The sequence below is a fragment of the Barbus barbus genome (assembly GCF_936440315.1).
Source record: "Barbus barbus genome assembly, chromosome: 10".
Taxonomy (NCBI): Eukaryota; Metazoa; Chordata; class Actinopteri; order Cypriniformes; family Cyprinidae; genus Barbus; species Barbus barbus.
In genome coordinates, this window is record NC_136738.1 from 4,832,055 (window position 1) to 4,846,687 (window position 14,633).

At 36.0% G+C, this 14,633-nt stretch overlaps 1 protein-coding gene across 1 annotated transcript in view; it reads left to right on the forward strand.

Annotated features, from left to right (window-relative positions):
• LOC306876373 (uncharacterized protein) overlaps window positions 1-14,633 on the forward strand; it is a 73,961-nt gene that overhangs the window by 44,230 nt on the left and 15,098 nt on the right. Inside the window, exons 5-26 of the mRNA XM_079427478.1 lie at window positions 2,039-2,173; window positions 2,867-2,911; window positions 3,187-3,303; window positions 3,416-3,484; window positions 3,639-3,674; window positions 3,786-3,839; window positions 4,558-4,593; window positions 4,740-4,781; window positions 4,870-4,938; window positions 5,041-5,085; window positions 5,353-5,409; window positions 5,639-5,674; window positions 5,769-5,813; window positions 5,912-5,954; window positions 6,091-6,201; window positions 7,298-7,444; window positions 8,873-8,944; window positions 9,184-9,332; window positions 9,832-9,904; window positions 9,984-10,090; window positions 10,219-10,402; window positions 10,749-10,793. Coding sequence (XP_079283604.1) covers window positions 2,039-2,173; window positions 2,867-2,911; window positions 3,187-3,303; window positions 3,416-3,484; window positions 3,639-3,674; window positions 3,786-3,839; window positions 4,558-4,593; window positions 4,740-4,781; window positions 4,870-4,938; window positions 5,041-5,085; window positions 5,353-5,409; window positions 5,639-5,674; window positions 5,769-5,813; window positions 5,912-5,954; window positions 6,091-6,201; window positions 7,298-7,444; window positions 8,873-8,944; window positions 9,184-9,332; window positions 9,832-9,904; window positions 9,984-10,090; window positions 10,219-10,402; window positions 10,749-10,793 — 1,717 coding nt within the window. The remainder of the gene's footprint in view (window positions 1-2,038; window positions 2,174-2,866; window positions 2,912-3,186; window positions 3,304-3,415; window positions 3,485-3,638; window positions 3,675-3,785; window positions 3,840-4,557; window positions 4,594-4,739; window positions 4,782-4,869; window positions 4,939-5,040; window positions 5,086-5,352; window positions 5,410-5,638; window positions 5,675-5,768; window positions 5,814-5,911; window positions 5,955-6,090; window positions 6,202-7,297; window positions 7,445-8,872; window positions 8,945-9,183; window positions 9,333-9,831; window positions 9,905-9,983; window positions 10,091-10,218; window positions 10,403-10,748; window positions 10,794-14,633) is intronic.

Consider the following 14,633-nt stretch of genomic DNA (forward strand, 5'->3'; position numbering starts at 1 on the left):
TTTTGTTGTTCTAACATTTGAAATATCAACTATATTTACTTGGAATGTTTACTGTGGAATAATGCAGTACGGTTTCATTTACTGTTTGAAGGACAGACAGTATACAGTGTATAATATTCAGCTTCACACTAATTCAGCTTAAACGGTAGCCAGAACCTTATCTGTGAAGTCAGAGGTCAAAATACTTGACCTCCAGAGCTACAAAACACATCACTCACATGGTTCACCGTTGTTTGATGAGGACCATAAGACCTCTAGGTTTCACCTGGCCCTCTTCATAAAAACCTAAAACTACAAGTTTTGTTCTTGTGTCCCAGCCACTTTTTGCCAAGGCTGGATTTGTCCCCACCACTTTTTTGAAAGCTCTTCAACTCCTCTGTTAAAAATGGCTTGCATTACATTTGTTTCTCAGAGCTGGCGTACAAACCTTACACATAATTTATGCAGTAACATGATTAATATTCATGAGCCTAAAAACCCACATAGAAATCAATGCAACCGACACTGCAATCTAAAAAGACACTGGCATAGTGACTATTGTAAGTTGATGTTGTTAAATAAATTAAATAATTTTATATTTAAGTAACTTTTAGTGTGTTAGTCTTATTTTCTTCTAAAAACACTGACTGGCCAATAATATCTGAAGTACCACCGTTAGGTTATGTTATTAAATATCCATACTTGGCTGACATTTCGTAAACATTATTCCATATTCCACATCTTAGACCTCCATATTTAGCATGCAAAGCTCAATCAGTGTCAAGTATTATCAAATAACCAGCACACTACCCAGATGCCTCTCTTAACCTGGGATGTTGTTTTATGCTTTGCTGATGTAAATGTACTCTGTGTGAATGTCATTCATAGCACTTTGTTTCATCAGATGCAGTGCATCCTTCATGTTCTTCTAATTCACTCTTAACAGGATCTCAGATCAGTTGGTTGTCTGTGAATTAGGGACAGGGGGTTTAAGTGTGCACTAGACAGGAGGGCGTCTGTTTATCAATCTGTGCCATCATAGTAGAACTTGGTTTGTTCACTGGATTTAAGTTCTTACCCATGTAAATCTCTAGACATAAACACAAACGCAAGCCTGTTTCCTTGTCCTTTTCCATTAGAAACTGCACTGAGAAATTTCATTTGATCAGCATTAATTGCTTTTGGTTATGAAGCAACCAGATCCACTAGAGGGCAGAATCTATAACACACATCTAATATCACAGTTCTTTTAAAGTACAACATGTACAAATGGCTTTTTTTGTATATAGTTAGAAGATTTGTGTACATCAGGCAGATGTTTGAATGGAGCATGTTTTGGGTTCAGTTGAAGTCAAGGAACAGCAAAAAATTAAACCCCAAAAAACTCTGCATGTTTACTTCACAACACTTAACATATATGTGAAGTGTGGTGAAGAGAGCACTGAATGGCGCTATAGAGTTTTTTTTTTTCTAGCAGAGTATGCCTTCTAGTGGTCATGTTTTAAAATGTAAAAAAATGGCTGGATTATGTTGAATATACTATATACGAAATTGAATATACTAGTTTAGTGTCTACGCAGAAGTGTGCAGTGCCGTATACTGCATACTATTAAAAGTAGCTGTAATCAAATACATTATGCAACAAATGTAGTAGGTTATGCCAGGTGTTGCATGTATACAACAAATGCATAATTTGTGCAAAATATATAGAAGAAAAATTAAAAGAAGTATGGTAGTTAACTATGACATACCTAAAAATAAATCATAAACTAGTCATTGTTTGGCATAATAGATGTTTTTTGGTAGGTGCATTGATATTATTAACTTTTATATATTTTTTAATATAATATTTTATAATCTAATAGGTTTATTATATCAGTACATATATCTGTAGAGCTAAACTCTACAGGACAGTTTTATTCCAGGACCAGAGTTTAACGCATGTGTATTATAACTTATGTATTTTATGTTCTTCATGATTGATGACTGTAAATGCACCAACTTTTATCTTATTCATGTCATTTAAACTAATTTGTAAATTTCTGTATTTGAACTACAGGGATTCCCTGGACCCCTCGGTCCCCAGGGGCCCTCAGGCCCTAACGGCCGACCGGGGCACCCTGGCCTCCAGGGTCCTAAAGGAGAGAACGGAGACCGTGGCAGAAGAGGCATTATGGGTCCAAAAGGAAGTGTGGTGAGTCTCTCTGTTCTGCTGTTCACTTCTGCTGTTATATAACATCTTAAAACAATAGGTTTAGATGGAATTTAAGCTGCCTTTTCATTATCTCCAGCATTTATGTATGATTGACAAGCTTTTCGCTTCCTAATGGAAGTTGCATTGAAATTTCAGATCGTCGTGAAGCAACTGTTACCTTCTGCTTATTCACCTTGATAAAATGAGTGAATAATGAATGTTTGAATATATCCACACAGTTTGAAAGAAAAGCATAGGAGGTTTTATAAGGCTAAACAATGTAAATAATGCAATAATTATAAAATATATATTTCAGACATAATTATTCATAACCGTGCATTTCACAGAAATGTAAAAGTGTTATGAGAATAACATTTTAGTCCAAAAATTGGTCATTTTTACCTTATATTCTTAATTTTGATTAGATTATATAATGAACTGTATTTGATTAGATTCAGTGCGATGATCGCGTAAGGTCTAGCTGCAAAAGTTTGAATATTTTAGTAGCAGAAATAATACACACAATGTCTCAGTGATACTGTACATAACTTTTCTAGGTTTAGCCATTTTTAGCCTCATTGTACTATATAGTTCTCTTTAAAACAATCTCAGGAGTAGTTCTGAGAGTGGGTTAAAGAGTAAAACTTTACATGAAATGAGATTAAATGCTATTGTTTTTGTGGCTTTCTCTAGGGAATGGAGGGTGTTCCAGGGTTTAATGGAGCAGATGGTGTTCCGGTAAGTGCCATTTTGTTAATATATGTCCACAGTATTATGTTAAGCACTGTCTTTAGGCATAAATAAAGCAGAGTTTTACAAAATGGCACCAAGAGAAATAAAAGACACCATGTTTAACCAATGTTTAATAAATAGCTGCATTTATTAAAACTAATCATGGGAATAAACAAACCTTCCGTTCAGTAATATAGTTTAGATACCATAAATACCTTTCCTTAGTTTTGGATTTTTTACCCAGTATGTTGGTCAAGTCTTTGTTTCTGATCTCTCATCAGGGCCATCCTGGGCCGTCTGGGTCTCGTGGAAAACCAGGAGCTGACGGTTGTAACGGAACCTGGGGAGAATCAGGAACACCAGGCCTTCCAGGACTCGATGGTGGACCTGGAATATCAGTATGAGTGTTAATTTATGCATAGCTCATCTAACCCATAATGCTTTTATTTTCTCTCTTCCAATTGCTTTGTCTCTGTGTACTTGCCTATCTCTAAATATAATATTCTCCAGGGCCGGCCAGGAATGAAGGGAGAGAAGGGTGACCCTTTGGATCTGTGGGTCTATATGCAAAAATTCAGGGTAAGAGGAACTAAACGTTCCATTAGAGGATACTATACCATAAACCAGTTTTAGTTTACCTCAACCCTTTATTATGCTTACATTTACTCTAAATTGAGTAGATGCATTTGATTTAGTTTTAAAAAATGCATCATAATTATCTGATATATTACAGGGAGATCCAGGACCACCAGGTTTTCCAGGATTTGATGTAAGTTTGATTTTTATCACTTGTCTTGTGACAGAACAGAAACCGAATCATCAGGGATGAAAAGGTGAAGGGGAAAGGTGTTTTCTAAAACATTTCATTTCACCCTCACAGGGACCAATTGGTAACCCAGGGTACAGAGGAATGCCAGGATTACAAGGTCTTTCGGTGAGTTAGTGACACTCACAACAAAATTACTGGTTTAATAGAAGTTATAATTATAATTAGGGCTGTCGATGTAACTTGTCAATTTGGTGCGATTATTTATGGAAAAAATTGTGTTCGCATTTAACACACCCTGCCCCAGCCCAGACCTGTACATCATCTTACATTACATACAGTTACTGATAAACATGATGCAGGACGACAACTGTGATGCAGCCTATAGAATGCAGTCATATGCCCCTAAAATTCAGGATACAAGGGAAAGAAGTGTGTTTTTGTCATATTTATATCATATGGAAAGGTCAGTAATATCACGCAAAGAGTGTTATTTTCCTGAATATCTACACAATTTCAATAAAAAAGGTAATTTTGTGTCGCATTTTAAACACAATATGGCAGAATTGTCAGTTTTTGCTCAATTTTGCTAACAAAAATGGATGCAAACATAAGCGTTGTGCAAAACAACTCAAGAACAAATCAAGTGAGCCCATGAATCAGGGATCCATTCATAAAAACAGTCATTTGATTTGTTTCTGAATGAATCAGCCATTTTAACAAATCGGTTGAATGAATAGGTATTTAGAGTATCATAACTTCTTCGCCCAAATCAATCACTAATAATTAGTATTGACAGCCCTAGTTATAAGTACTATATAAGTACTGCTTGCTTTATTGCAAACGTAGCGTCACTTCTTCTTACTTACTTTTTATGTTTCTTTAGGGTCCTATTGGATTTAAAGGTTTTAAAGGACAAAAGGTAATTAAAACAAAATGTTTTGCTTAATTTTATTTTTAAGATTTACATTCGTGTTTTATGACAGCATATGTTCTAATATGTCCTCTTTACATCACTTTGGTAAATAAACATCGTCCATTTGATGTTAATGTGTTGTCTCTGTACAGGGCGAAAGCAGTAAAAAAATAAAAGGAATGAAAGGAGTATTGGTGAGACAAATTTTTTGTGTCTTATATAAGACTAATATCACAGTCTATAATCTGCACTGTTAATATGAATTTTATATCTGCACTACAGGGGGAGATTGGAGAGCCGGGCCCACCAGGACTTTACTCACAAATCAGTCCAATCCCTTCAGAATGGCAGGCAAGAAGAACATGATTACACGAGAATATTACAAATATTTTCTCTTAGGGGAGCAAATGATCTGTCTACTGTAATTTTCATCTCTCTCGTTTGTTTTAACAGGGTGCAAAAGGCTTGAAAGGTCATAAAGGTGAACCAGGAGATATGGTAGGTGGCTTTTTTGAACACAAAAATTTATTTTTGGATTGCAAACCCTGCCTTACAATGGGTTCGGAATAGCTGGATCACACTAAAAATGCTTTGTTTCATAATTTTGGTCTGATTTTAATGGTCCTATAAAATAGGTAATTGAAATGCAATTTTGAAATGAGTTTTGCAGATGGTCTTTCCTCATTCAAGTAGAGTGTCAGAGTGAACCTACGGGGACTTTGGCAGTATCTTGATATTAATATTTTGTGTTTTAAATTATTTCAGGGGTATTTATCTACCAAAGGAGAGACTGGTGTGTCAGGGGGTGTGCCAGGACACCGGGTATGATTGTTTAAGAGTCGAAATCTCTTTATTAACCCTATGCAAGGACTTTTAAAAAAAAAAAAAAAAAAGGTTTTATTACAACCAATCACAATGTATCAACCAGCTAGGTCTTCATCAGGCACATCAGAAAATGGACATCTACCTTTATTGCTGAACAGTTTTTTGGGTATGCACACATATTTTACATTTTTATTTCAAATATTTAACCAATTCTTATTAATTGCAGGGATACCCAGGACGAAATGGCTTGCCAGGACCTAGGGTATATCATTTTGATCATTTTCCCAACAGTGCATTAAGATTTGTGCATTTGTGTGGACTTAAGCATTTCTTAAAGACTCTCTCCATTTCTACAGGGTGAGATTGGACTACCAGGTTTCCCAGGAAATACTGGCCACAAGGTATGAATCCATTTCTGGTTAATCACTATATCCTGTCATACCTTACCATTCAATCTGCATCAAAAGTTGTATGAAACTAAATGCATATCATTCAACAGGGAGACAGAGGGGAACCTGGAGAGCTGACAGATGGTACTGGAGGTACTAAAAATAATGCAAAAAAGATTATAGCTGTTTAATATCTGCTGTTTTAGTAGTCCTAATCCAACTTTCAATAAAATCCAGTTTCTCAATATTTTTCTTACTTTGCGTCTGTCTTTTTCTGTTGCTTATATAGTGGGTTCTCCAGGACCTCCTGGAGAGCGTGGCCCAATTGGAAATTATGGTCCTAAGGGTGCTAAAGGACTGCCGGGTCCTCCAGGCCCCGCTCCCGCTGAACAACAACCAGGTATTTTTCAATTCTGTCATTATCTTTTGCTGCAAACTCGTAAGTCTTCTGTCTGTTAAAACACACAAGGATAAGTTTAGATCATGCCATGCTTTGCATTCAATAAATCAGCTTGGATATCATTCCCATTGTGAGACAAATAACCCAAAATTTTAAATAGTATACACTGACAAAGTTTTGCCCTCTGTCATATATCTCAGGTTGATTCACATTTATGTTGTCAAATATTTTAAATTCAGAATATTTACAATTACTTTAATACTCAATTTCCACAGTAGCGATACACCAGTAACAGCTGCAATTTCACCTCTGTTATAACTCCAAATTGAGTTGACAAACAATGCAGTGTGTTTATTTTACAAAGAAAATATATAAAGCGTTGCATGTTTCAGAGAAACGATTCTGGTATTTTCAGTTTCACGACTCTATTCACAGCATGTATGCAGTGAACTCTCTTCATGTGTTATGACTGCATTTGGGAATGCAATGTGTCCCAGTTATACTTTTTCATGTTTGTGTAATTTCCAACAGCAGAATTTTAGTTCATAATTAAATTTTGACCATAGTCAAAGTATTTTCTTAAATTACTGCCCTTAATCTTTTGCCAAATTTTCCCTATGGTATTGAAAATGGTATTTAATATTGATGTCTTTTAAGTTATCATCGAAGTTAGAAATTCTAGTATATTAAAAAAATTAGTTCTCACTAAGGAGTAGTCAAACAGCTTGCCAATAGCAATTTAACATCGATATCAAATGCCAAACTCATCTTTTTGACAGGTTTGAGATGACAACTTTAGAAGGTTTTTGTAACACATGAGTCATATGGACTTCTATTATGGTACTTTTACAATGCTTCCTCTGATGTTTTTGGAGCTTGACAGCCCGTAGTCTCTGTATACCTTTTTTTGTACAGGAAAGAACAGTGTAAACACCTTCTTTTTGTTCATCCACAGAAGAAGGAAAGTCATATGGGGTTGAAATTAATAATAAAATCATAAAATTTTAGTTAACTTTTTAACACTTTTTAACACATATGGGCTTAGACATCACTTTAACCAAACTCTCACTGATATGACTGTTTCTCTGGTCCACAGTGGATTTGTGGGGCCCACAGGGACCACGGGGATCAAAGGGAGCCAAAGGTGAAGCTGGAGAACCTGGTAATCCTGCCACTCAACCTGGACAACGTGGCCCCGATGGGCAGCCTGGTTCTATTGGACCACCTGGACCCAAAGTATCATGTAAGTGTGAATTAGAATGAAACCTGGTGCCATCACTAAATTAAGGGTGGGAATCTCTAGGCACCTCACGATTCGATTAGGATTCAGAGGGCTGCACTGCGATGATAAAACAATTACAGATGCATCTTTTGTTTTAATACAATTTTCTTTTTTCTCACTGTCTGACTGTCTAAAGCATAGTATCTGGAATGACCCAAAATGAATTTACTTCCAAGATCTTTTATTATTGAAACAAACTAAAGACTTTTGGCAAATCAACAACAAGGTTACCAAGAACCAACTGCAAATTCAACATGTGCCTGTAGCAGCAAACTTGTAGTAAATTAATACTGACTCCAGGGTATTTTCCCCTTCAACTTTATAGAAGCCAAAGTGCTTCCATATGCTAGCTTTTAACGCAGATGGTGCCTGTCTGATTTTGCGTGCCATCATCATGCATCTTGTTGCAATTGATAAGGATCACACCGACACAGCGAGTAGCATCAACTTATTGTATCTTTTTACTTAGCCTCTCTGTCCCAGACCCCAGTAAACAAACACCTACATTGGTCAGGCATGAGAGAATGCTTTCAGCACAATCAATAAATCACTGAATACTAATTCAATGCATTATCAAACAACCCATGTGTGAGAACACAACTCATCCGTTACCCCTTTTTACCCCGCACGCGTCTGCAGCACTTTACGGCTCCGACGCAGCCACCGGAGCTGATCGCGGCCACTCTAGTCAATGCGCCGCAGCACGTTTCTTAACGCTTCTGGTGTGATTTGGCAACATGTGAAGGACGGAACAAAACCTTGTTGGAGCCATAACGCGCGGCAGACACGTGCAGTGTAAATAAAGGCTTAGAGTTCCGCCTTTTGCGTTCCGTCAACATCACGGTATCAATTAACATTCAGAAATAGAATATACATTTTTGACATTTGTAAATCGATTCAGAATCCTCCGCATCGCAATGCATCTAAGAATCTAAATTTGCCCCACCCCTGCACTAAATGCCATGCTAATAAAGCATTTTTATATTTATACAATAATATTGTGAAGTAGTATTACAATTTTCATATCAATTTTTTTCCTGTGATGACAAAGCTGAATTTTCAGCATTATTCCTCCAGTCTTCAGTGTCACATGATCCTTCAGAAATCATTCTAATATGTGGATTTGCTGCTCAAGAAACATTTCTTACATTATTATTACTACCAGTGTTGAAATCAAATGCACTGCTTAATATTTTTCTGCTTTAACATTTTCCCATGATTCTTTGATGAATATAAATTGTATTTATTTAAAACAGAAAAGTTTTGTAATAACTCACAACTCTTGTCATTGTCATTTTTAATCAACTTAAGGCATCCTTTCTGAATTTAGACTTTAGTAATACAGAACACTAGCAAGATGTATTAAAGACTATTAATGTCTTGATACAGTGGATGAATTCTTCAAAGGCGCACCAGGACCACGTGGACGTCCAGGAAATGCAGGGAAAAAGGGACCAAAGGGTAAGATCAGTGCTGAAATAAATAAACTGCTGGGGTTTTTTGGATGTCATGAAGATAGCATGGCGTTAAAAAAAATGAATGAATGAACAAGATAATTTCATTCATTCAACCTTACTTATTTTTAGAGCAGAATGAAAAATTCTTCTCTCTTCTCTAGAAACACAGAAGGTGTTTGTTGTTGACATTTGTTGTATTTGTTAATCCTGCTATACTGGTGATGATTTTTATTATTTGATCAGGTGACCATGGTGTGTGCGATTGCGATATAAAATCCCCACCTGGTCCTCCGGGTCCTCCTGGTGATGCTGGGGACTTTGGCATGGCAGGTGAGTGGGGTCAGCAGGGTGATCAGGGAGAGCCGGGAACCAGAGGTGTGGATGGGGTGCCGGTAAGTAGACATACACCATGTCTTCATGCCTTGTTAAAGAAAAAATCACCCCAAAATGAAGCTCACCCAAAATTTGTCATTGTTTACTCATCCTCAAGTTATTCCAAACCTATTTGATTGTTACTGTTATGTTGGTAACCAAACAGATGGTAGACATTGACTTCCATGGCATGGGGGGGGGATCCTATGGAAGTCAATGGCTACCAGCAACTGCTTGGTTAAAAACATTCTTCAAACTATCTTATTTTGTTTTCAACACAGGAAAAAAACTCATACTTCTTGTATTAAAAGACAATCAAGCCCTGCTCATATTTAAAAAGTAACACAAAAGTAACGCAACACATTACTTTCCATAAAAAGTAGCTAAGTAACGTAATTAGTTACTTTTTTAGGGAGTAACGCAATATTGTAATGCATTACTTTTAAAAGTAACTTTCCCCAACACTGAACACATGACATATGAAAATGTTTGCATCTGCAAAATTTTTCAATTTTACAGGGTTTCCCTGGTCCAAGAGGATCATCTGGACCCAAAGGCAGAAAAGGAGAGCTGAGATTCGCTACTGAGAAAGGTGCAATAATCTTCCGTTACATGTTACACATGAGAGTTGATATACATTTTAATATTTTGCCTGCATTTGTGAAATACAGGACAACCTGGTGACCCAGGGAACCCAGGTGCTAGTGGCTTTCCAGGAGTGCAAGGAAGTCCTGGACTTGATGGAAGAGATGGTGAACCAGGTTTTCACGGACCTCCTGTGAGTCTTTATCTGATCACTCAAAAACGGCACTAAATACAAAAACTAAATAGATCGGATAGTGATGCCAGTTTTAACCAAACTATGCAGTGTAATTCATAATTATCTACATGCTTATTTTCCTTCAGGGAGAAGGTCCTTTAGGTGACCCAGGAGACCAGGGATACCCAGGTCAGGGTGGCCCTCCAGGTCTAATAGGTCCAATAGGACAACCTGGTCAAGTTCTTGGAGCAACTAAAGGTCTAAGGGGCCTTCCTGGAGATGAAGGACAAGTTGGTATTGAAGGAAAACAAGGGTTACCTGGTGTTCCCGGTGTGTAACAGTATTATTTTAACATTATTGATATATTATTATAGTTTTTGTTAAAATTGCTAAAATTTATTTTATTTTTACGTTCTGTTTTCACATTGATTTAGTTTTAGTAATTCCGTAGTGTTTTGTAATTTTTAGCATTGTTTTTAATGTATGGTTTTATTAATATATTTTAGTACTTAAAGATAAACTAAAATCAGAAATGTTGCATTGGCAACTAGCTGAAATAAAATGAGCTTTATTTTAACAGTGATAACCCTGGTGTTTAAAAATACTGAGATTGCTTTTAATCTTACACCCTTCTTTTGTACTTTTTATTCATATCTCTCTTACATCTGTCTTACAGGAGACACATGTAGCACACAAGGAGAAGATCAGTGGAGTATTCCAGGTAAAGATCATTCTCCTGTCTTAGTGCTTCACCACATAGCAGTAATTCCACCATATATGGTCACCAATTACCATACTTTGGCATTATTAACCAAGTCATCAGATTAAGTTGGCTTGAAAAATCCAATGTACTGATCTGCTATCTAAGATGCTTCTTCTTCTTCTTCAGAGCCCAAATTTAGTTAGTATCTCCTCCTAGAACTGATCCGGCTTATGGATTTAAAAATAACTAACTATTCTAACCACCAAATATCCCATAGACTTTGGGGGGAGGGGGTTGAAAACTTTTATACAATTGAGACTTATGGTTTGCTGTCTATTGATATAACAAAGCTTAACAACTCCCTACTAAAAAAAACCTGCTAAAACAAAAGTCCTTTCCACACTGAGTGCGAAAAAGCGCTCAAGATTAAAAAGGAGTATTGGACACAATGACAAGCTGGAATAAAACAATAGATTTCTATGGATGCTTCCACATAGACCGTGAACATTTTGACCGGAGCAGCTGCTGTTGCACAAAAGAGTGAGAATAGTGGCACTTTTTCGAAAACCAGTCTAAACAAACACTGGAGAAGAGAATCCCGGATATGAGAGGAGAGTGGATACTGAGTTCTTGTTATCGTTGGTATTTGAGAACAGATTTCTCACATGTTCTTTATACAGAATAACATTTCTAATAATTCTCCACTGCATTATGTGATCTGTAGAGCATCGTCCGTTTTCTTCCTTGTGCACAAGTGTTGTCAGAGCACGTTCACTCTCTAGATCTTGATCTGATTTTGTTTTTAACTGAATCAGCTCGTTTTATCTTGTTATTAACTGTTTTTTTTTTTTAAATCAGCTGTTTTTAGCTGAATTTAGCTGGTTTTTATCTTTTTATGTATTTAAAGTGCTGTCAAAATTAGCGTGTTAGCACAGGCAATTATTTTTTTCAGTTTAACACGTTTGTTTAACGCAGTTAACGCAGGGGTGGGGCTAGGGTTGGCCGGCCCACTCACAACTGCTGCTTCTGTGTCATTATTCTTGACAAGACCCTTCCTTTATTTAAACACAGGACGTCTTTATGGCCACATTAAACAGGAGACAACTTCTCCTCAGCACCAGGTGCAAGTCAAAGAGCGTGGAAAGGGTACTGTGCTCGTAGTGCGTGCTCTTTAATTGCACGCACGAAGGCACCGGAACCCATAGCTTGTATGGTTTCATATCAAAGCGCAAAAGAAACTACAAGCATGCAATGTAGTCCCTTACACAAAGAAAATATATTTCCTAATATATGAATGATCAATATATTAAAGGGTTAGTTCACCCCAAAATGAAAATTATGTCATTAATTACTCACCCTCATGTCGTTCCAAACCCGTAAGATCTTCGTTCATCTTCAGAACATGAATTAAGATGTTTTTGATGAAATCAGAGAGCTATCTGACACTCCATAGACAGCAACACAACTGAAATGTTCCCAGGTCCAGAAACGTAGTAAATACATCGGTAAAACAGTCCATGTGACATCAATGGTTCAACTTCAGTTTTGCGATGCTACGAGAATACTTTTTTTTTGCGTAAAGAAAACAAAATAACAATTTACTCAACTATTCTTCTCCCACGAGTTACGTCTTCCGCCATTTTGGAGAGTACCTCAGAACCAGAGGTGTAAAGAGTACCTGAAAACCATACTTGAGTAAAAGTACAGATACCTTACAGTGAAAATTACTCCACTACAATTTACAAGTCACCAATTCCAAAACAACTCGAGTAAAATCTTAGAGTATCTGATTTTAACAGTACTGAAGTATTTTACTTATACTAAATATAGGCTCAAAGATGCACTAGTCAAAGAGACATGCCAGTCAAAAACTGTAGCGTTGTGGAGAAGCTAGGGAAACAGGCAGAGGCAAGGCTCTATATGCAGGGATTTAATGGAAAAACTAGGAACAAATAATAAGCCAAAAACCAAAGGGAACAAAGAACAGAATGACAGGCAAACAGACAATCATTACATTCAACAACTCACAAAGAACTAAAGAAACACTAGGGCTGTATATACAGTATACAGGAGGCTAACAAGCTGAACAAGATAAGATACAAACTGACTACAAGCATCACTGAAGACAGGAAGTGACATAAATGTCCAAGACAAGGAACAGAAAACGCAACAAAAACAAGAAAGAGCTGATTTGTGAGGAGAGCAATCATGCTTATTTTATGAAACCAAAATAAAACTGAACACCTCAAAAAAAACATAAAACAATAGCCTTCAAAAAGGTCTCTTCTGTGTAACTGATAAAGTAATAGTAAAATTAAATAGTCAAAGTCTTCTTGCACTGGATGTGCTGGTTCCAGCCTCATCGCCGGCTGTAGTCATGTCCTTATACTGTATATAAAATACCTGTGATTCACAACTACTGGCTAAGAAACTCACATTCGCGTAAAGTAGTTTTGTTGACAAGTTTGGGTAAGGGCAAAATGCACAAGATATAGTACTTTCAGTGCCCTGTAGTTGGCAATATCAGATGTTTTGTAGCATAAATAAACTGCTGCAGAAAAGCTAGGTATCATGCAAAAAGTAATGTGTAACAGCAACACTCATTTCAAATGTAGTTGAGTAAAGAGTACAGATACTCATTCAAAAATGTAGTGAAGTAGAGAGTAAAAGTTGCTAATATCTTTGATACTCGGTACAACTACAAAGTTCCCGAAAAGATACTTAAGTACAGTAATTAGTTACATTTTCTCAAGTACTTTACACCTCTGCGCAGAACTTATTTCACGTAATCAGCATTGTTTGGGGGAAAGCGCACGCATGAGCGAATGCTGCGTAATAAGCGTTGTTTACGCTTTTAATTTTGGGGTGAACTAACCCTTTAAACGACATAATGGTATATTAGAAATTATACAGAATAATATATTGTTTAAATATATTACAATATATTGATTAATACATAAGGAATTGCCGCTTTTCATATATTGAAAAATATGTGACAATATATTTACTTTTATATCACAATATATGTAATTTTATATTCAGTAATATACTTTATAATATATAGATAAAATATGATACTGCATGTGTAAAAATATATTAAACATGTATTTACTCATGCAGTATGTACACACATATGGAAATATATATTTCTTATATTTAACAATTAATTTTGATATGCATGTTTCATATTTTAAAATATAGCTAGTTTACGATAGCATAAGCACACCTACTCATACAGACTATCACTGTGCTGAAAAGTGCACTAACATGACTTTTTAAATAAAGTAACATATAATTTAATGGTGTTTGTCCAATCGTCATCCTGACCACAGACACTAACAGATATCCCCCATATTAATGCTGAGCAAAAACACACGAAATAACACTTTTAATAATACAATTTTTACTCTCGTTTAACAGTCAGAAGCAAAGCATGCTGGGAGCTAGAAATCTGCTGTAACTCATTCTGTGAATGTGTGTCTGTACATACATTCACATTTATATGGGAACATCTATGTGCAATGTATACTCAAAGGATCAAACAATGAATATTTATTTTTGTCTTTGTTTCTAAATATATTTGTATGTATCAATATATAGCTATATATTGTCAATGCATATATTGCTGTATATTTAAAAATTTAAGCACTAGTTTCCAATATATGGAAATGTATTATATAATATATTACATTATATTTTGCAGTATATTACCATATATTTTTGTTTCATAAGGGGTAGTTATGTCGTCAGTTATGTCATGAAGTTACCAAAAAGGCAATTAAATCTGCCTTAAAACTATGCATGTATGTATGTATTTGATATATGAATCACATTTGATGTCTCTAAAATGTAGTGGTT